This window comes from Halictus rubicundus, chromosome 13, assembly GCF_050948215.1.
Source record: "Halictus rubicundus isolate RS-2024b chromosome 13, iyHalRubi1_principal, whole genome shotgun sequence".
In the NCBI taxonomy this organism is placed as follows: Eukaryota; Metazoa; Arthropoda; class Insecta; order Hymenoptera; family Halictidae; genus Halictus; species Halictus rubicundus.
In genome coordinates this window covers 9,810,425-9,832,999 of record NC_135161.1, presented here as the reverse complement: position 1 = coordinate 9,832,999, position 22,575 = coordinate 9,810,425, and the positions used below count along the sequence as shown (strand labels likewise).

Sequence of the window (22,575 nt, the reverse complement as noted above, 5' to 3'; positions counted from 1 at the left end):
ACGAAGTGGTAACGAGCAGGAGCTCAGGGTAGGGGATGCGATCACGTGGAGGGGATTGTAGGGGACCAGACGTTCCTACGGGGGCCATGGTGCACGGTGCGCGCGGTTCGCAAGATGTGCGTTTTGGAAGACACACCCACCGGCCGAGCGCAATTACACTTCCAGCTTCTTAACGCGTTATCTGCCCCCGATTATTTCCTAATTTCTGAATGTCTATGGCTGAAATCCTATTATTAGGCTTTCAGTGGTTACAGTATTAAAAGATAGCACATGTCCTTCACTTCATAATGTGCCCGATTGGCAATTTTGGTATTGTAAAGGAGCATAATTATTAAACTCAGAATACAAAATACTTGCAGACAATTTTCAATAGTTTCAGATTTTGTAAAGAATAAGAGAAAATTGTTCCCGATGATGTCTGAACACGTGATATATTTTTGCCTGGGTGTGTGTGCTCGTAGACTGCAGATCTTTATGCTAAGTAAAAATTGTCTGCATAAATTGGATAAATGAATGATTGCATTGTTTATTATGCAATTACCCATTAGAACCTGCGAAAAAATACGTAAGTGCACACAGGGTGGTTCAAATCAAATTTTTCTGCAGAATAAAATATATTAGCAAATTTCAGACAAAAATGAACCGAAAGAAAACCTGAAATACACGGTTAAAAAATCTTAGAATGCGCTGAAGAGAATTTTCAACAGCATCCTTCGCAAAAATCATGTTCTTCTGGCATTAGCAACGTCACTATGGTCGCACCTTGACGTCCACCGGAAGCATTACCTTCGCATTCAACCCTTGGTATTCAGCGTTTCGTGGCCGGAGCCGGTTCAAGGGAATTAGGGGGCCGGCGAAGATTAAAGATTCGTCTTTGGCAACCATAAATCGCGGGACCATGGCCGGGAGACACGGCCGGGCACTCGAATGGACCTAAATTTAGAGCCGTTTCAGTTTTGATCGTGTCAATCGACAGCTATTGACCTCTTCTATTTTTATCGGATTCATTGATTCAATGCTCTCACTAATCTGAACGCGTTGTCTGTCGAGCAGCAAAAAAGGTTCACGCGATAGGTGTAACTGGCCAACAACTTCGACAAGAGACCCCTCCCTTTATTTATCCGCCCACGTAAGCGTAATTGCCGTTCGCGGCGCTCTCATAAACGAAGACACTGACTTCCGGCCCGCGGGTATGCGCCACTGTGTCACGTTCGTATAGAGAATTCCTATGTTTCTCGCTTTAGGAAAAGTTTCGCGCCGCTGGATCATTTTACTGACACCACCGTCTACAATTTCGGCAATTAACATGATGAAGAAATTAGGGAGGACGGAGGTCTATTTTAGATGCTCGACGATGGAGTTGAAATTCTTGCTCAGTGATGATAGAAATTTAAATTTTTTTTTAGATGTTATAAAGACGCTTTCTTTTTATAAAAATTTTAACGAGGAATTGTTGGCTCAAGGTTACCAACACAAACTGTTTCCTAATATCAAAAGACTCCCAGAATTTACAAACAAATTTCCAGAATTTATTTAACATTGACAACCTTCGGTCAGATCAGGCTCCAGTTTACGTTTTATGAAGACATTTTTCATTTAACGACATTAAATGTTGGTGAATAACTAATATCGATTTTACGTCCGGAAAAATTAATTTTAGGACACACGTTCGGAGGACATTCTTTGCTACACTGTAATCCCCCAAAGGTTAGGGCACTCTCTTTTCAACACCCTGTATGCTGAAAGTAAATTTATTTATTTGTGTCTGCATCGCGATGAAAATTGTGTCAACCCTCAATGAATGTGGGCACTCTCGTAATTTCTATAAGGAATTAAACTGATGTAAGTCAATTTAGGTACATTATAGTGATTGCTATCTCAATCTCCTTGCGTCTCACGAATTCCAAAGAGATTTAGTTCACCGAATCTTCCTTTCGACGTTCGATTCAATGCTTTACTTAGGTAAAAATATTATCTGTCCAAAATAAACAAAAAATTACGTACAAGAATAAATAATCTAAACTAACAAATGGTCTGAAAAATGTTCATATTTTCATAAAGAATTCCGACGTTTTCCGAGTAACTGAGCAGTTTCAAGATTTCGCATTCGCCAAGTCAGAGTACGCCAGGTCAGTTTCCGGAGCAAAATGGCTGCGCAAAAGATTGCGAAACGTCTGGAGGTTATGTTTGGGGGGGGGGGAGGAGGGCTAACAGGTTAGGGAGGATAAGAGGCAAACTGGCGGTTGGGCTGCCATTTTTGACGGTGGTATTGACTGTCCATCGACGAAACGTCGACGGATCGTCGACGAGACTGCGAAACCGCCGGTGTCGGCAGAGTCGCGCGCCATTTGCGTGGGTGACCTCAGATTACGTCACATCCGTCCCTTGCCGCATTAGCAGACTGCCCACAGCCTTGTCACGCTGTTGAGATAATGGATCCATTCGCATGGATCACGATCCAGGATTGGACGTGCCCGGGACACTGGAAATAAATGCGTGCATAATGATACCGACCGTATTATTTCATCGACGAGCCATACAAGGGAACGAACGACTTGTTCCTGGTCCACCTGCCATGCGACCAATGAATCCTCCGTGAACGAACGTCGCCAGACTCTATTGTCTTCCGCCATACGCTATAACCATGCGAGAAATCCCTCCGAGTCCGACAAGCATACGCAGAAGCTTCCGTTCAGGAAGCGAAGCTAATAGTACGAAGGGAGCGGGATCTTTACGAATTTTTTTTTCGAGGAAGTTAGCGGGCTTCTTTATTAAACAATTGCCTTATGTAAAAGCACATATATTTTACTACCTGTAGCAATTTCTTTGTACCAAAATGTCACAAAATGGCCTAGTGACGGCCCCTTTCCCAGAAGTTGATTTTCCAAACGATGCTGTGCTCTTTCCTAAGTCAACAATCTCAAGAAAATGTGACTTCAGGATTTTTTTTTTGGAAAAGTTAATGGGCTTATTTTTTGGACGAGTACCTTATTGGAAAGAGCATGTGTTGTGCTACTTATGGTAATTTTTTTGTAGTAAAATGTTACAATATGGCCGAGAGGCAGCCTGTTTCCCAGAAGCATATTTTCCAAACGACGCGGTACTTCTTTCTGAGTCAACAATCTCAAGAAAATGTGACTTCAGGATTTTTTTTTTGCAAAAGTTAGTAGGCTTATTTTTTGAACGAGTACCTTATTGGAAAGAGCATGTGTTGTGCTACTTATAGTAATTTTTTTGTAGTAAAGTGTTACAAAATGGCCGAGAGGCAGCCTCTTTCCCAGAAGCATATTTTCCCATAGGTGGATCGTGCTTTTTAATCGATTTGGAAAATTGAGTGGCTCAGTTAGCAAGGCTAAAAGATTGTTTAAAAATCGAGGAAGAGGAGGGAAAATTATGATTTTACATTTGAGGGTAGAAAACTGTAGTCTGTCATTGCGAAAAGCCACCCCCGTCGGCATAGTTCGCGGATCAGGCGTTGCTCGGGCGTTATCGCGAGGGGATCTGCAATTTCTCGCGATGACGCCTCGCATCGAGGGAAATCATGGAAATTGCGGTAATTCTCGGTAATCAGTGCCGTAGACGCGTTGCGCAAACGTCGTCCCTTCTTCGCGCGTTTAGCAGCGACCCGCACGCAGCCTCCCGGTGAATTACGGTCAGACCGAGATTCCTTGTTTCTTGTCGCTGCCGATCAGAGAGACGCACACGCTGTGCCAGCGCACGCGGTCCCAGGCAGAGACACTGGCCTCGTTACCGCCAGCCGACATTGCTCGCTAATTGATCTTGCTGCCTTGCCCAGCAATTTTCTGCCCGAGCTCTCGGAAATTCGCAGATTTCTGGATAAAGCTCGAACGCGGCCGACGTGCGCCAGATGGTGTGTCTTCTCTTGGCTATTTGGAACGAGTTCATGGTTGTTTTACTGTGACAGAGCAGTGCGTCCGGGAACTACCATTTTTGGGACCGATGGGGACGTCGTGGGCCCTGCGGTGAAGTTGTGGCAGCTAGTGGAAAGTTGTAGAGCTTACGATTGCGGTGTACAGAAAATTTCTAGAGGATATGGAAATGTTTCGGGGCTTATAGAAAAATTGTGGGGCCTTATGGATCGTTTTGGGACCTACAGAAAAATTATAGTGCATTTGGAAAACTTTTGGAATCCGTTGAAACTTAGAAGAAACTTGAAGAAAATTATTCTAGGGTTTAAAAAAGGCATTGTAGGGGACACGAGTGATTTCTGGGCCCTATGGCCATTGCTTCGAGCCTCCGTTAATTTTTTGGGACCAACTGAAAAATTGTAAGACCTAGGAAAATTGTGCTAGGTTTTAGGAAAATATTGCAGATCTGGTGAGAATACTTTGGGACTTGTAAGAAAATTGTGGGGCCTTCTGAAAAATATTGGGGCCTGAAACAGAATTGTAGGGTCTACAGAAATGATGCTAGGGCGTAGGAAGATATAGCAGGACGTACGAGAAAATTTTTGGGCTTTCTAAAATTAATTAGGACTTGCAGAAAAAATTGTGGGACCTAACGAAAACATTTTTGGGCTTAGTGGAAAATTTTTTGGGCCTTACTAAAAGATACTAGGGCTTCCGAAAAATTGGCAAGCAAGAGTTTCGGGACTAAGGAAACATTTTGACTTGGTGAAGTCTTTGGGGTCCATTGAAAAATTCTAGGGGCCTACTGAAAAGCATTGGGGGGCCTGTCGAAAATGGTTGAATTGAAAATCAAGTCGCTGGACATATCACGGGAGACAGATGTTCTAAAATAACGTTTGTATTTATTAAATTTGAACGTTATAAACTATGGTATATGTATATATTATATATATTTATATGTATACGGTACTAACGGTAATATATTATATTAATACACGGTAATATAATATATTATACATTATAGTTATATAATCATAGTTGTTCGTTTTTAAAAAGCCGGGCAAGGTGTGTGGCGACGGCTTTCCAAGCCTCGTTCTCAGTCCCTACGACCGTAAATCGAATTCCGCTCGATACCGGACAAGTGCGACGTGCATATACGTGTATATACATATACATGTACATATATACGTGTCCTTATAATTTGTTCGTAACGTTTTACGTCTACTCTTATATACTCGTGCAATCAATCGTTTGCAAATCGAATCGAGTCCGCGGATCGCACACGTTTCACTATAATTAAAGAGGATCTGGAGTGAACGTAGATCGCGGCGTGAGCGAGGATTGCCCCGTGGGGCAACTGGCCCGGGCTCCGCCTACGTCGGGAGCCGCGAAGCCACGCCTACTCGGGGCGTTCCTGGTAGGTCGAGCGCAAGAATCCTCTAATTTTCCATATATTTCTCTGTAACACGGTTGGCCCCGAGACGGTGCCCCTGGGGGCAAAACGGGCGCTCTTCGCCCGTCACCCACGCCACAAAATTGCAACCCCATTGTACAACAGAGACAGACACTCTCTCCTTGTTTCCTTTCAAATTTCGCTTTATTTTTCCATTTTATTTGATAATAAATTGTCTACAATTTGTCCTAGGTTAGTACTTCATGAAATTGTTCTCGTGGGGGTGAGGGGTAGGGGTGGGGGGAGAGGTTTCGCGAGAGAAGCATAGGTCGATCAATAAAACGGTGAAAAATGGAGGATGGATAAGCGAGCACTCGCGATCTACAAACGAAAAACGCGCCTCTCACTCTCTTTCTCTCTCTATCTCTCTTCGTCTCGTTCGCACTCACTCCGACCTTCGATCTCACTCTATCCTTCTCTTTCGTCTCGTCTTTTGTTCGTGTCGCGCGTACAGGACGAAAAGTGGGGGACGACAAGCGAGAAAATAGTGGGAGATAGAGACGGTACAGAAGAACGTTACTGTTGCGCATGCGCGCGCGCGAGTGTGTGTACGCGTGTGATGCGTGCGGATGCCTAGTTGTTAACTAGCCGACGTTGTTTTGTCGTTTGACGCGGTTCGTGATACGACGATCTATCCCTGTTTGACGGTGTTTGACACAGACGCATCAACTTTTTGCGATTTCCGGTTTGAAAAGCGTTTGTGAGCTTTCTTGTTAAAGAAACGCGGTGCTAACATCACAGTTTCTTTATTTATTGTGTTTGACATTGTTTGTCACAGATATGCATGAATTCCTACAATATTTCCTGTTCCAAAAGCGATTGTGAGCTTCTGCTCTAAAGAATCCCGTGGCGCGTGATAGGATCAATTTGACGGTCTATTGTGTTTGAAGTTGTTTGACAAAGATGCTGTTTGACGATTTCTGTCTCCGAAGCAACAGTAAGTTTTCTCTGGGAAGTAGAGGACGACAGTACCGGGCCGCGTAACGGCAATTACCCGACGATCCATCACGTTTGACGTTGTTTGACGCGAATTTTCACGATCTCCGAAGCAACTGTAAATTACGTAGACAAGCAAAACTGGAATCTCCCATTGTCTTTGACACTATTCAACACTGTGTGCATTGGATTTCCCGATATTTTGACCGATTTCTTTTCCGAAAGGCTCGCAAAGGCATCCTAGAGTAGATTATCGTTTCAAACCGTGTCAAACCGTACCAAACCGTTCCAAACCGACTCGTACGCGTCTGCGATCGCGACGGCAACTGGTAACCCCCAACCATACGCTCGGACGAAACCAAAAATCCCGTGACCGTTGAAACGTAAAAACGGCGAGCCGATCGATCCCCTCTCTCGATCCCTGGTCGATCGTTCGCTCGATTCGAAGCCGCGCCACGAGTCCTGCTACTCGTGTCCCGCTCTCTCTCTCTCTTTCTCTCTCTCTCTCTCCGACGGATGAGAATTTCCATTCTTCTCGTGAGATACGCTATGCCTAGGATGGCTTTCAGGTACGTAAACAGCGAATACCTAAATTAACTTCATCCGTGTCCATCCGGCGGTGTCTTCGGTGTCCCCGCTCGAACTCGAAACAAAATCTACTAAGGTGTACATGCACATGCACGTATACCTGTATCTGTGTATATCGCGAACGCAAAATAAACCGACGATCGAACCTTTCTAGAAAATACGTAAACTCGAATTGAAACAGAAAAAAAGAAGATGGGGATGAAAAGGTTTGGAGTGGTTGGACGAGGTTTGAAATACAGTTCGAAGAAGAATAAGATGATGATGAAGAAGAAGAAGAAGAAGAAGAAGAAGAAGAAGAAGAAGAAGAAGAAGAAGAAAAAGGCCATTTGCGGAACGAAAGGAATAGACGACGTGAAACGAAGTTATCGGTAATGATTGTTGATGACGAACGTTACACGAACGAATTCACGATTCAACCATATTATTCATAACACGCGATCGCGCGGAACCAGTGTCCAATCTCTCTCTCTCTCTCTCTCTCTCTCTCTCTCTCTCTTTTACTTTTCTTTCTTTCTCCCTCTCGCTCCGGATCGAATCCTTCGCCTCGATCTCTGTATACACATATATAATATTACTCTAATCTCACACATACACACGCGCACACACACGTACGCACACATGGACATACACAGTCAGACACTCTCGAAAAACACTTTCGAATCACGCCCGATCCTCGAAGCGACAACCGATCCGAGCGATCGTGTTCACGCACTCTCTCTCTCTTTCTCTCTCTCTCTCTTCCTTTCTCCGCGCGTTCTCATGAGATCGTTGTATCTAACTATGATATATCTACACGTTACTTATATGCCTACGTCGATTGGTTGGTTTCTCCTCCCGAGGGGCCGAGAAGAATCGGGGAAAATCGGGGAAAAAATCGAGCCCGGTTTCCTCGGTGGCGAGTCGACGCGTTTCTGCGGGCGATAGTCGTCGTCGATCTCGTCGATCCTCGAAACTCTGGTGGCGGGGGGAGGAAACGTGGTTCGTAAGAGTTACCGATCGTACAAAAATGTTCCTCGATCATCCGCTCCCCCGTGATATCGAACGCGATGAACAATGACGAGCCTCGGATCACGAGCTTCGATAACGATTTCCGATAACGATTTTCTATGAGGAGCTTCGATGACGATCTTCGACGACGCTCGTCGACGTAATCGCGGAGATCGTGCACGCAATATTATATATAATATATGTATATATATATATATATATATATATATATATATATATATATATATGAAGATCGGGGCGTCGTGTGGAACGCTCTTTACTATGATACAATCGGCGACGACCGATCGAAACGCGATTCTGCGTGGCACGATCGCGCGCCGGCCCCTCTCTCAATATCTCTCGTACTCTTTCTCTCTCTCTCTCTCTCTCTCTCGCTCTTTCTCTCTTTCTCATACTCTCTCGTTCTGTTTTCCTCTCGAAATCCCGGGCAATACGTAATTAACGTAATGGAGTGAATCGTCGCCGCGTTCGTCGTTCTCGTTGATTAATACGCTACACGCTACGGTCGTTTACGATTTACAATATCAATTAATTATCAAATTATTAAGTCAACCGTTAGAATTACTTTAGAATATTGGTACTCTTTCGCGTTACCTCCGTTTGCTTTTTTTTAGTTTCTCTGTTTATCTAGCATCCTCCTGGGACCTTTGTTCCGCGATTCATTCTGTGTTCTCGCGCACATTCTCTCTCTCTCTCTCTCTCTCTTTCAATCATTTTAGAACGACATAAACGATTTCCTCGGTAGACACGCGCGCGTGCATTCTTCCTCGCTCTCGCTCGTCTCGTTCGTCTAATCTCTCTCTCACTTTCATTCTCTCTCTCTCTCTCTCTCTCTCTCTCTCATGCTCTCTCCCCCTCTCGTGCTTCTGTTTGCAAACCCACGCACGCCAAGACTGCTCCGCTCACTTTCGAACGAGCGGAATACGATTTTTTTCTTTTCTAGAATGCGAGAGAGCTTTTTGGCTGATCTCTCTCTCTCTCTCTCTCTCTCTCTCTCTCTCTCTCTCTCTTACACACACACACTCTCTCTCTTTTTCTAAATCTCTTTTCTCGTTTTGTTTCTTTCTCTCTCTCTCTCTCTCTCGGCTCTCGGCGGCGCGAGTCTCCGTTATAGTTGAATCGTGAGTAGGACCCTTGCTAATACTCTTTTTTTTTATATAATATAATGTATGTATAATTACGTACGTATATAAATAAGTGTTTGTACTATAAAAACAAAGTGAAACGACGCGGAGACACGTCGAGGGCGGGTGGCGATCCGCGAGCGTGGAGAATCGGGTCCGAGAGCGTGCCCGATCGTTTTCTTGTCGTCATCGAACGCAGGAATCTGGATATCCAAGGTCGTGTGGCTAGTTGATCGAGGGATGGGTCTCCCGAGGGAACATCGGGTGTTTATTTATTTATCTTTTTCTTCGCTCTTTTATTTTTACAAATCGGGGACGCGGCCCCATTGTTCAGGGTTAGGTCGCGTTCTCGTTCCGTGCGTGCGTGCGTGCGTGCGTGCGCGCGCGCGCGATCGCGATTATTAGCCCGTGTTTCACCATCGCGACGACGCTCTCGGGCCCGGCCACGGGCTTCGACCTCGACTCGAGGTGAATCGATACGATACGATCCCTGGGGAGTCCGAGTGCAACACCCCTGCGACTACCAGAAATGTATTTTCGCGAGGAAGTGCATTTCCGGATGCATTTTCCGGGAGGAGTTTGTTGCGGTCATAGCAATCGCCGGATAGTAAATTGCACCGCACTGTACTTTGAAATCAAAGATTGAACTTCAACGGTCGAGAATTTCTCAATGGATTGTACAATTTTTGAAAATTCCTGAAAACAAGTGTTCTCGGTGACAACGATTTTAGAAGCGACAGCGAGACATTTTTAAGTGGTTCCTGCCGTTTGTAGTCAGACAAGTGAGAATCTTTATTTCGCACAAAGATTCTCAGTCTGATTATGCTGGATTCGTCAAGGGCACACTCGGTCAAACAACAATAAACTTCTTCAATCTCAATTCGCGTGAAGAGAAAATTCTTATTTTGCATCGAGGCCCTCGGAACATTCCCATTTTACTCAAACACCCTGACTCTACTCACAACAACTCCAAACAACCTCAAATCCCTCCAAACCCGAAATCCCCTTGAATCAAAATCATGGTCGTCGCACTAATCCGGGGTGGTGCACCTGTCCCCAAAAGCTTGTTGTATGCGCGTGTATCGCGTGCTTCAACAATCTTCTACAACATATCTCTCTCTCTTTCTCTCTCTCTCTCTCTCTCTCTCTCTCTCTCTCTCTCTCTCACACACACACACACAAAAATTACTGTCCCTCTCTTGTATGTCGTCTTCAAACCTATGGCTACATCGTCAAACATACGACTCGATAATCAAAGTGATCGCCGAAACGCTGCCTTCGCGTGTCTCTCGAAGAATTAGGGCCTCTTCAGCTCCCCGCGAGTTCGATCTACGACGATCTACGACGATCGACGACGACGACGACGACGACGACGACGATGGATCGACGTTGTCTCCTCTCTTTCTCTCTTTCTCCATTTCGTCGATCATTGTTGGCAGTTCTTCTCGAGGATTCGTGTGTTTGTCTGCGTATGGCTGTGTACGGTTCGTGTGTGCTCGTGTATGTGTAGATTGGTGTGTCGCGATCCCGAATTGCGTTCGTTCCGAGCGAAAGAGGCCCGACGTTTTATATATTAATTGTCACGCGATCCACGCGCAGAAAACAGACGGCGAGCGGTTTCTTTTCGAGATAATCGCGCGCGCGAGGCGTGCACGCGCGTGTACGCGAGCCTCGTAGCGGGCGCGCGCGCGCGCGCCTACGATTTTAATTACTTGCTGTGTGTGTGTGTGTGTGTGTGTTCGCTTGTGTGTATGTATATGTGTCGCTGTGTGTTTAATTTCCTCCTCTCTGTTTATTCGTTCGTTACCTTATCTTTTTTTATTTTCTCGTTTTTACGTTGCTTAAGAAAAATTATTGTGCCGATAATATGTTGGGTCGCTAGCGAAACCCTAAACAGGCAGTGCAGTATGAATGAGTCCTTAAGCAATCTCGAGGCAAGCTTCGGCCTAATATCACGTTTCACGAGTCCATTAATCGCTCATTCGATATAATTACTTAATTCTTACTTCTGGTTTATTTTTATTATGCTTTTTTTTCTTAGCTTTGTCTCGTGTCTATCGAACGTGTGTATAACGTGTTTAGTATGTAACGTGTCTCCTTGTATACTCGATCATCTTCGTCTGGTGTGAAGGTGTGGCTGTATGTTTTGCTTCAGCAGCAGCATTCCCCTTCTGCTTCATTCGTGTTCTCCTGTTAATTATCACTTAATGCGTAAGTTAATGTGTAGGTTAATCTTAACTGTCGGTCTCCCGCTTCGAAAGGGTCACGGAGCACGGTACAGTTTCTTTGGGAGTGACTTGCACACGGTTCCCCTGCGAACGGTGCTCGATCCTCTTCCATCCTTGAACCTCCTAGCTTCCTTCTCATAGTATCCTCGAAACTAGTCCTGACTGGACTTAGGCGTGGTCGGTGCTCGAGGGACCAGCAACGATCACAGAATAAACCCTTCCACGTTCGTTGCTCGATCCTTGAAGAATCTCCATCGATCCTCTTACTCTACCTCCTCAATTCTGTCATCGACTCTCTGTCTTCAATCTTATTCTTATCTCCAGCTATGTCTCAATCTTGTCTCAATCTCGTCTTCATCTCTGTCTGCTTCTGTCTGGAATGTCCTCTTCCTGCTACATGGCTCGTCCCAAGGACGAGCGAAGACTGCCGTATCCTGCGGTCGCAACAGTTGCCTCGGGCAGATGAATTGACTTGAAGTTGACGATCCTCGTTGTGCTCGAACGGTTGTTGTTGGTCTCCGGTTGATCTCGAAAACTCTGCTTCCCACGATACTGCCTCTGCTCCGCTCGTTGAGCCACGTTCTCGACCGATCTCCCCAGGTGTCGACTATTCTGTCCTCTAATCGGAAATCTGGCGGGTCTGATCGGACCCCGATGTCCTCTCGAGAAGGACACTCTGCCTCCACCATCCTGGGACCACTGGCGTCAGCAGGCGCTCTCCAAATGAGCGCTCTGCCTGCGCCTAGCCTGGCGTTGCCTGAACTGATGGAACTCGGCCTTCATCGCCTGCACCCTGGCCTCGATGTTGTCCCTGGTGTATCTGGCCGGTTGATGATGCACCGTGTGAACCTGATGGATATGCGGCACGTGTATCGTGTGGATCTGGTGAACGGGCGGTCGCTCCTCCCTGGTGGGCGTGGACGCCGAGGTGGGCGTGGGCGTGCACGAGACGGGGTCGAACTCGTAGTGGCCGTCGACGCTGCCGGCGTCGACCGCGTTCTGGATGTGGGTGTGGCTTACGTGGCCCGCGAGCTTCGCCTGATCCTGCAGCTCCAGCCAACGGCCAACCAGCGGCGGTGGGGGTGGCCTATAGGGGGGCGGTCTCCATTCGGCAACGGTACTCCCACTTCTGGAGCTCTGGTTCTGCTGGGAGGTGTTCTTCGAGCCGAAACCAGAGCTACTGGACCTGCTCTCCGGTGAAGTCTCGAGGTCTGGTGATGCGGCCAGCTCGGGGGCGGACCTCGCGTGCCTCGCGTGTCTAGGGGGCAGCCTCGCCCTCGGCCTACCTGCAGGCTGCGGGGGCGAGGAGGTTGCCAGGGGCTGCACCGGGACAAACCTCCTGGACTCCGCGTGGATGGCCTTCAGCGAGGGCAGCTCCTGGCTGTACCTTTGATGCATCGACCTCAGTTGAAGATAATCGGGCGGCGTCGGGAAAGACCGCTCCCCCGATGACGGTTGACGAACGGAGCTAAGATCGCTGAAGTACAAAGGTGTCCAGGGCACTTGGGGACCGCTCGGTGAACTCGCCAGGAACCTGGGCGACGAGATCGTGCAGATCGCTGGCGCGATCCTTGCCAGCGAGTTCACTGTACCGTGATGGTGATGATGATTGTGCAGCATCGACGGTAGCCCTCCGTTGATGGACACCCCGCTACCGTCGGAACGGAGGCTCAGCTGACTGGTGCCGACTAACGGCCGACGCCACGAGGACTTCAGCCGCTGTTTCGGCAGGAAACCACCGTCGTCGCTGCTCGATGCGTCCAGGATGCTGTTGTTCGCCGAGCTCAGCACAGAATCCGCCACGACGAACCGGCCATCAGCCGCGCGAGAGATCTTACCCAACGGACGACCCCGGCACGAGTCCGGCGTGTCCGGGGTTAGGATCTCACGCAGCAGATTTAGACCTGGTACTCGGCTTTTTCTAGGTCTATGGGTAGGACAGAGAGAGCGTTAGAACGGTCGTTGCGGTGGTGGGTCGCAGGTCGGCGAACTGTCAAGTTGGTCGGATGAGGTTGGCTTGGGTCCCCTCGAAAGGAGTCGAACTCAAATTGCTTCTTCTAGGACTTTGATCATTTTATCTGGCTTCCATTTCGAGCACGATAGATATCTATTTCATGGCGTGTTCTTCGGGGGAAGATACTTGGAACTCTGATCATAATGGAACTTTATAAGGAATTTAATTTGTAGAGTTATAGATCGAATTTGTTTACTCCTCTTTTACTGATTTGGAGCTATTCTTTCTTTTGCAAATGTGTGTAAAAGAACACGAAGAAGTGGGTCGTGATAAAAGATTTTCCTATAGTTGTAGGAAGAACGAGTTAAATTGAGTTACACTCAACAAAATTTTGTATTCTTGAAGCTTGTGCTAATATCAAAATCCCAAGAGAATATGTTGCAGTAGAACACAGCAATGAGCACTATAGTGAACACAAAGTGATAATTGACGTTGGAGCTCACTGCTATGTAGATTCTTCGGGAAGTATTTTATTTTGTCAATCGAGAATAAAATTTGCTGTTTAATTTCTATTGATTCTGTTCCAAAAAACAACTTATAATTTTGTCCAGCACTGGGTATTCTTCTCAGAAAACAGCACAGCTGGCATTTTTACGATGGTGAAGCAATTTCCTTCGACCCCATTAGCGGGACAACGATGCACCAAGCGAGAAAGGTTTTTCTTTCACAATAATTTTTAATGTTTTATTCGAAGCTCTTCCGACGATGTTGACAGACCGCCGTACAGCAAGAACGTGCAACAACGACGTAAAAAAGACACGCAACGTTAACCACGAACAAAATTAAAGGAAACACAAGGAGGCTAGTTAAAAACAATTGGAACGTAAGGCAGAAGACGTACAAATTGAACGTACAAGATATAAAAATATCTCTTCAGGTTCAATATACGTGTACGTATATACGTAATATATATATATGTAATAACGAATAAACGGATGCAGGCAGGGGAAATGCATGCGCATGCACATTCCGGTGCACGAGTGGTCGGGCGTGACGTGGGTTGTGGGTGGGTGGGCGTTGCCAGTGACTGGATCTTTCTCTTATTTTTTTTGCTTTTCTTTTTTTTTCTTGCAATTATTTTTTCTTTTTTTTTTGTGGTGTCTGTAAAGATCTTTTCTGCCCAATATTTTGTCTTTTTTTTGGTTCATTTGATTATTATTTAGTGATAGCAATCGTGGATTTAGGTGCTCCGAAACTCGTCACCTTTTCTCCTCCTTCGGGTCCGGCAGCAAGGAAAGATGGGGGAGAGAGAATGTTGTAACACAACGATTACATTCACAAAAAACAATATCGTGGCGATAATGATAAGAAATATAACGCTAAATAACCGAACGTTACTTCTAGGCGGTGGTGTTTAGGGAGCAAATAGATATATTGAACGTTTCTTTTTTTTTTCTATTTTTTTTTTTCAGTTCACCAGTCTCGTGGACCCTTCTCTCGTTCGAACACGCGCGGACGTCGTTCCCCAAAATGGAGGACACAAACATAAACGATCGAACAAAAACGCGAGGAAAATATAAAACAAGAAAAGAATGCCGAGTACTCGAACGGCTAAACAATACGAAGAACAAGATCACAAAATCGAACGATACGAGCGTATCGTGTCGCTAGCGAGACGATCAATGGGACAGAAAAATTCTCCGTGAAAAACTGCGTCGAAAATGTAGAATAACATTTTTTCATACGACGCCTCGTTATCGAGATAATTAGCTTTGAATAGGCACCTGACGTGTGCCGCGAGCTGCAGTAGATACGGTCAGCCATGGTCAGACGCGTCGAGCGCACAATGCATCTTCAAAGTCAATTATCTCGGTAATGAGGCCTCGTATAAAAAAACTTACTAGACATTATTTGTTCAGTTTTTCACGCAGAATCTCATGCGTTTCTTGCAATCACAGTAATATGACCACGAGTGCTGTGAAACATCGGAAACGTTAAATGTTAATTTTCTTTTGATCAGAGACTTCTTCACTGAAACCTTTGGCAAATCAATGTGTGCACGTGTGGGCATATTAATTGTGTGTACAATATGTACAAAGAAAATGTACAGGGGGAATAATGGAACTTGATTATCTTGAATATGTTGTTTGTTTTTGCGATGATAGGAAAAATGTTAAAGGAAAGCATTTATTTGGTGAATTGGTCAAAAATTTATCATTGGTTTTTTATTGTCTAGTAGACAGAATAACTGAGGCTAAGATCAATTTACCATCTGAAAAAATTGACTAGTCTTACTAATAATATTCTTCATTTGACCTTGGAATCTGGAGAAACATGACCTTCAGGAGAATCCTTTCGAATCGAATGCAGTTTTTTTGTTACACATTTGTTCCCATCATGCGAAAAATTTTGTTTCTATTCAAATTTGTATATTCAAGTTGATCGAGTTGAATTTTTCGAACTGTACATGGGTTTATGGGGGAAGGAAAAATGTTTGAACGGGAAGATCGTCCCGCCAGTTGCACGACACCGTTAATGAAATATACAAAATGGTCACAGGTAGTTTTTAAGAGGTTTTGGGGGGGGGGTGGGTCAGGGTGGAGAGATAGAGGAGAGTCGAAGCACATCGAAATAAGAAATAAACGCTCGCCGGTCGTGGGGATCGCAGGGATCGAGCAACTCGCACAGCGACGACCGTCGTTGGTAAAAACGTTCAAAAAACATGAATAAATATAACAAATGACAGTCGTGTGTGTTTTCTGGATGCAGTATAGATTGTCAGGGGGAGGGTAGAGCCGCAGTGAGAGCGGCTTACCTATTGCTTTTTCGGTTTGCTTATGTCCGAGTGTTCGAATGCGATCGCGTCTTTTTACGGCTCGTCTAAAATCGATAGACTGGAAAAGAGGAAAAGAATACAAACAGTTTCGGTTAAATTGTCGATTGTCTTTCATTCTTTAATATGTTCTTTCTTTTTTTTTGTCTTTTCTCTTTTATTTTTTCGTATTTTCTGTTTTTTTTTTGGTTTGTTTGTTGGTGAATCATCTGTTAGGATTATATAGTTCGATTGCTGGTTTCTCTTTGGGCATGCTCGGTCAAGTGTGACATGCTACGTGAGAGAGAGATAGAGAGATAGATAGATAGATAGATAGAGAGAGAGAGAGAGAGAGAGAGAGAGAGAGAGATAGAACGAGAGAGAGAGAGAGAGAGAGAGAGAGAGAGAGAGAGAGAGAGAGAGAGAGAGAGAAGAGAAGATTGAAAAACGAACTCGCGTCTCGTTCGCACTTTTCGTGTGATATCGAGATTCGTAACTTGAAGAGAAATAGAGAGAGAGAGAGAGAGAGAGAAAGGGTTAAAGGTGAGAATAAACAGCTGGGCCGATTCCAGCGAAACTCGATAGCAAAGAAATTGAGAAAAATCTGATTTTCAATGAAGCTTCTGTTTGGTTAATTTCGTTCGGAAGTTGTGTTTATGGCTTAGGTGGTCTTTGTTCGCCAGGATCGGCCCGAAGTATATAATCTTTAAAGAAACGAAGCAAACTACCGAATATGAGTTCTCGAGAACAAGTGGTACTTCGATTACGGTGCATCTACTGGTAGAGAAATTTTGCGCGAAACTCATAGAGAGAACTTGAATATACGAGCAGAATTGACTTGAAAGCAGGTCGACAGTTCGTTACAATTTTCCTAAGCCAATTGATTAATTAATTCACGACGAGCGTGATCGCTAGACTGTAGATTTTTAAAAATTTTTCTTTGATCTCTACTGGATTAAACAAATATAACATTTTCCTTAGATTTCACCAAAGACCGTGTGTCCCGTGCAAGCAGGCAGAGATCCGCAGTCCGGTTTCGTGACATATTGTCAGACATAAAAATTATGTTGAATGGGATCGAACGAAGTCGTCGACCCGCTGCTAGATTTATTTTATAATTTATTTTCTGTTTTGCTATGGTGATCGGTGAGAGCGACAGTGATTTCGGTGATGCGAGGTGGAGTCGACAAGAAACGAGCGAGTGTGGGTGAAGACGAGAATGATAGAACCAGGGGATGTATGAAAGAAAGTAGGCTGATTCGGTAACAGTGTGATATGCGCAGAATATGTATATATATATGCGACTGGCAGATTGAAAATATATTAAAGTAAAAACGATAACGAACACATAATCGTAAAATAATCAATGAGGTGAACGAATAAAAGTGGTGAACTATGATATACGATTATATATATAGATAGATATAGATATATGAATGCTGCATGGTCGAGGCGAGATCGAGAATGAACACGTCGATCGTGAAAAATGATATATCGGACGACCGGTGTAGGTATTCATTGTTTTTCTCTTTTTTTCCATTTTCTTGATTAATTAATGCGCTATGCAACGACTCCGTGTAGCCTCGTTCGCCAAACCCCGAGCAATTTTTGCGCAAAAGAAGCAGAACGTGTTTTTCTCTAGGGAGCGACGCGTCTGCGTGGATACAGGGCTGGATAATCATTCGGACAATCAAATTATTTATATTAAACATATCATTCGAGTTGCAAGGCAGTACTACTCTCCTAAATACTCCAGGATGCGAGAGAAATCGATTCCACCTTTCGGTAGATTAACTTTCGTTCCGAATAGCTGAAGTTGAAACAAAATCGAACGATACGAGCGGTATCGCGTCGCTGACGATACAATCGATACGATGGAAAAATTCTGCATGAAAAACTGCGTCGAAAATGTAGAGTAACACTTTCTCATACGAAGCTTCGTTAACGAAATAATCGGCTTCGAATGTGCACCTTACGCGCGCGCCGAGCGCCGCAGTAGATACGGCCAGCCATGATCAGACACGTCGAGCGATCACTGCCTCTTTAAAGTTAATTATCTCGGTGGTGAGGCCTCGCATCGAAAAACTTACTAGACATCATTTACTCCGTTTTTCACGTAGAATTTCATGCGTTTATTGCAATCACGGTAATATGCCCCTGAGTGCTGCGATACGTCGAAAACTTTGAGTGCTCGTTCAATATTCTTTTTCTTTTGATCTGGAGAGAACTACTAGGTCTTTTTCAATGAAATTTTGGGTAAATCTGAGCATATTAACCCTTAGCACTCGAATGGCTACTGTAAGGCGCCACTAAAAATTGTTGTATCATTATTCAAAATATTTTTTACACTATTAAATTTGTTTGTATTTAACAAATTACTAAACATTTCAGTACTCTACGAGTAAATTGCACCATTTTCGTATGAATAGCATGAAAAAATACATATAGAAGGGAAATATTCTAGGTCGGAAGAAATGTTCCGTTTTAGAGTTAAAATGGCTTTTAGTGCAATGGGTTAATTGCAATTCGAAAGGGTTTGTTGGCTCGACCAAATACAAAACCTCGATTTCCTCAATCCCAAGCAAAAGGAAAAATCGAGCAATCTCCGTACCATCCTGAAAAATCGAATTTCCCATGGACAGAGTTCCCCCATGGACAAGAATCGCATCCAGCCCTGAGCGATCGGTCCCGGCAGCCGCGTCGTCCGAAAGCATATAGACAGTCTCGACACGAAACGATCGTTGGATCAACTACGGGAACACATCTACCGTCTTGCCTCGATTACACTCTTATCTATGTACTCCCTAAGTCCGCCGAACGAAGGTATATAGGGTACTGACTGGATGTTACTAGTGTGACTCCTAGCTGTATTGCCTGTACTGCTGATCTCATCTACAGTCATGACAATCATCCTAAGTAGTAGATAGTAGTAGTAGATGGTAGTGGTAGATTAGTAGGTCCTAGCAGGTACACATTGCAGAGCTGTTGTCTCGCACAGTAGGTAGGTAGGTAGGTGGTAAAACAGTAGACTGTTGATGACAGTACTTGGTAGCGGTAGTTGTTGTACTAGTAGCAGTTGTTCTTGTGGTAGTACCCGTACCGTAAGTAAGTTAAGTAAAAGTAGGTATGTTAAGGTAGCAGTGTGGTAGCAGTTAGCAGTAACACTGGCAACTTCGATAGAATCGTCCCAGTAGTATTGGCAGGTGTCGGATTAGCTCGATCGATCAACGACATAACGTCACTAAACAGATCCTCGGATCGTTGATCGACTGAATCATGGTGTTCTCGTAATACACACACTTAATAAAACACATACATGTAATTCGACGAGAGATCTTATTCTTTTCGTGGTCTCGGGAGCAACCGTTGTCTTGGGTACGTAGTAGTGATGGTAGTAGCAGTAAAGTAGTAGCAGTAGTAGTAGTAGTAGTAGTAGTAGTAGCAGTAGTAGTAGTAGTAATAGTAGTAGTAGTAGTAGTAGTAGTATTGGTAGTAGTACTTGGTAGTTTCTTTTTTCAATGTGGCTAGCGGAGGTTAGGCTTACTGTTCCGCCTCTCTATGATAAACACGCTCTCGTAATCTCGATTATCGAGGTGGAGCGCGTGATGGTCACGATCACGGTTCGGGGGGGCCAGCTCGTGGACCGGCTCCGAGGTGGCAGTGGCGGGGGTGGTAACTTGCGTAGGAAGTGGTGGTTGATGAAGAGGTTGTGGTGGTGGTGGTGGTAGTTGCGGATTCAACGGGCTGCAACGGGTCAGCGTCGAGACTGACTCGCCGCACGCGTTTAGATTTGTCGACCTACAGAAAACACAGAGAGAGAGGAGGACAAGAGACGCCCACGTGGTTCTTCCTTTCTGTTTGTTATTTTTTTTTTTATTGTTTGTTTGTTTGTTTGTTTGTTTCGCTTTTCGGCTCTCCGTTCGTCTCTAAAAGCTCCTTCGTTCTTTCCGTTAATCTTTTGCTCCGTTCTCTTCTATCACACGGTCGTGCATACACTGTGTGTCTCTTTAGATTTTCCGTTCTAGACGGTGTCTCGTTTTCTCTAGTGCCGCTTTTTTCCTCTTTAGGCTCGTTTGCTTTCTCGTCAACGGCGCTCGTTCCCTCACACAAATCTCGAGACTGGAGAGAGAGAGGTGTCCGGGAGAGAAAGAAGAATTCTATTCTTTTTTTTTTCGCTCTTCATCTACCTCTATCTAGTGTATTAATTAATCTCCGCTTCGATGGGCAAGCGTTCTTTCTCTCCGTGACCTCTCGGTCCCCGATTTCTCTAGCTCTCGCGTTGGCTCTCTTCTGATCCTTGCTCTGACCGCGATCCTCGATCATATATTATATGTAGATCGTCGAGGCTCGATCAGGATCGTGTTCGCACCCCGAACTCAAGCTCAACCCTCTTCGTTGCTCAGATGGGGCAAAACTATATTGCAAGATATATCCCAAGGAAGTGTGTAATTAAAGATAGATCTTGTGTTACTAACGGTTTGAATGTCATTCTGTGTAACGCAGTAGAGCCTCGACTATCCGAACCAAACAGCGACACTTTAGAACAATAAAACAGATTTGTAAAATAAATATTGGTGCATATGCATCGTCTCAGATCTCGGATATCGAAGGTTCGAATAATCATGGACCTACTGTACTTTTATTCCGATTAAAAACGTTAGCAGAACAGTTTGTTAATTGCACACGTTCCTTGCAAGCACACGTTTCTCACCTGAGCAACGAAGAATTCAATTGAATTTTCAACAATTTTTCTTGAGCAAACTCGAACCAAAAACAATAATGAAAATCTCAGTCTGACGTTTTAGGGATTTGTTTTTGATTTTCGAGGCTTGAACCCGATCCCCTGAGTGAAAATTATGGCAGTGGCTGAACCGTCCAGCCCGTTCTGGATATACGTGTAGGTACAAAAACGTGCATAATCGATTCGTTCCGTGGACATCACGGTGAAAACCGCGGCGGATCTGTGTATTGCGTTTGCGATGGTACGAAACCAAAAATTTCTCACCGGGGCTTATCACTTCGGGGTGGTTTGGGGTAGTTCGGTGGCCGGATAGATCGAGGGAAGAAGTCGCGTTTTCATTCCGCGCCGGACAGGAAATCGAATTTGTATCGATCGGAAACACCGTTCTCTCGCTCTCGTTGAGGAGTAATCGGATAACGAGTTCTCGCTTTGCTTTGTGATACAACGCGCGATTAAAACTCGGCTTGAACGACCCTTTCGCTGCTACGGAATGCGGTATTCTGATGGTACTTGTGTTACCGGAATTGAGGATTTTCGACGTTTGATATGTTTAGCGGGGAACCGTTACTCTGGAAGGTTTAATGATGTAATGATTTGAAAATGAATCGTTTCAGCTATTGCTAGTTACTTTGAGTGCTCACGACTATCAGAAATGGGAGATGGAATTATTTGGAAAATTAATTTTTTTCGACCTTGATTTCATTCAGTAAATTTTTCTGATTTTATGAAATTTTTGAAACTGCTGCCTGGGGAGATCGAAGGGTTAATCGAGGGAGAATATTGTGAACATTACGAATTTTTGTAGAGCCAACTACTGAGGGAGCAATTCCGATTTTTTTGCGGTATAATAATGGTGCTTGTAGCTTTATACTCGAATTTTTTGAAGACGAAAGGTTAGTAAATAACGGAGATGTGTTACAAAACATTTCTTAGAGTTTATCGATTTCTGGCTCTGGTCACGATAATTGGCTTAAAAGGCGTTCCAATGCTTCTTAGGTATTATTGCAATTAAAATGATGACATTTGTAAGACTGGTATAAAATAGTCGAAGGTTAAAAATTGCACTCTCCAAAACGTATACGAGATTATAGAACACTACGTATACCTGCCGCAGCAAAAGGGTGAGAAGCCCCTCCCACTCGTTTTAATTGTTCGAGCAAAAATATGCGCGCCGGTCGAGAATGGTGTCCCATTAGCGATATTTTCACGGCTGGCCAAATATCAAAAGTAGCTGGAATTCCGTTCAGGGGGAGCGTGTGGGTGACGCCTATGGACCCACCCCTGCGATAAGCCCGTCGGAGGCATGTTTCATTCTCAGTGTCTCGAATAAATGTTCGAATCGCAAAATAACATCGAAACCGGTGGACCAAGGATTTATGAAGGGGAGAACAGTGAAACAGTGGAAGTGACTGCGCGTCGATGAAAATGAAGTAGACGAGGGAATTGAATTACCCGTAGAAAATCATTCGCACGACGCGAAACACAAAAATCGCTTGTGTGTGGGCGGGAGAGAGTGGGGGGGAAAAACGGAAAAAAATATGAAAGAAAAAAGAGAATGACGAAAAGAGATAGATAGATAGAGAGAAAGAGAGAGAGAGACAGACAGAGAGAAAGATAGAGAAAGTGGGAGTGGGGGAAAGAAAACGGGCGTCGAAACGAAATGGCTCGTCGCGGGAAACAAAGGCGACATACGATCCAGAATAGGCATCACTGCAGTCGTATTGTGGACTTTTGGATGCCACGATGGAAATCATAATAGTCGGCTGAGTACCCGCTACTACACGTGCAGTCCGCTTGGCGTGATTTCAAAGCTGAACACCTCGATGTTATCGAGGCCGATTTTCTCGTTTTTATATACGTAC

At 44.7% G+C, this 22,575-nt stretch overlaps 1 protein-coding gene and 1 long non-coding RNA gene across 11 annotated transcripts in view; one reads left to right on the top strand and one right to left on the bottom strand.

Annotated features, from left to right (window-relative positions):
- The first annotated feature begins 4,769 nt into the window (after positions 1–4,769).
- On the top strand, positions 4,770–10,122 carry LOC143360341 (uncharacterized). The gene is made up of 2 exons (XR_013083253.1): positions 4,770–9,863; positions 9,894–10,122. It is a non-coding gene; the product is annotated as an uncharacterized LOC143360341 (long non-coding RNA).
- A 252-nt stretch (positions 10,123–10,374) lies between these two features.
- LOC143360337 (protein turtle) overlaps positions 10,375–22,575 on the bottom strand; it is a 315,901-nt gene continuing 303,700 nt past the window's right edge. For 8 of the 10 annotated variants that reach the window (XM_076799066.1, XM_076799063.1, XM_076799068.1 and 5 more), the window contains one exon: positions 10,375–13,133. In XM_076799066.1, the coding sequence (XP_076655181.1) occupies positions 11,912–13,133 (1,222 nt within the window). In that variant the 3' untranslated portion in view covers positions 10,375–11,911. Of the gene's footprint in view, positions 13,134–19,516; positions 19,771–22,575 lie in introns of all 10 variants that reach the window. The other 2 variants (XM_076799071.1, XM_076799072.1) reach the window with 1 other exon arrangement.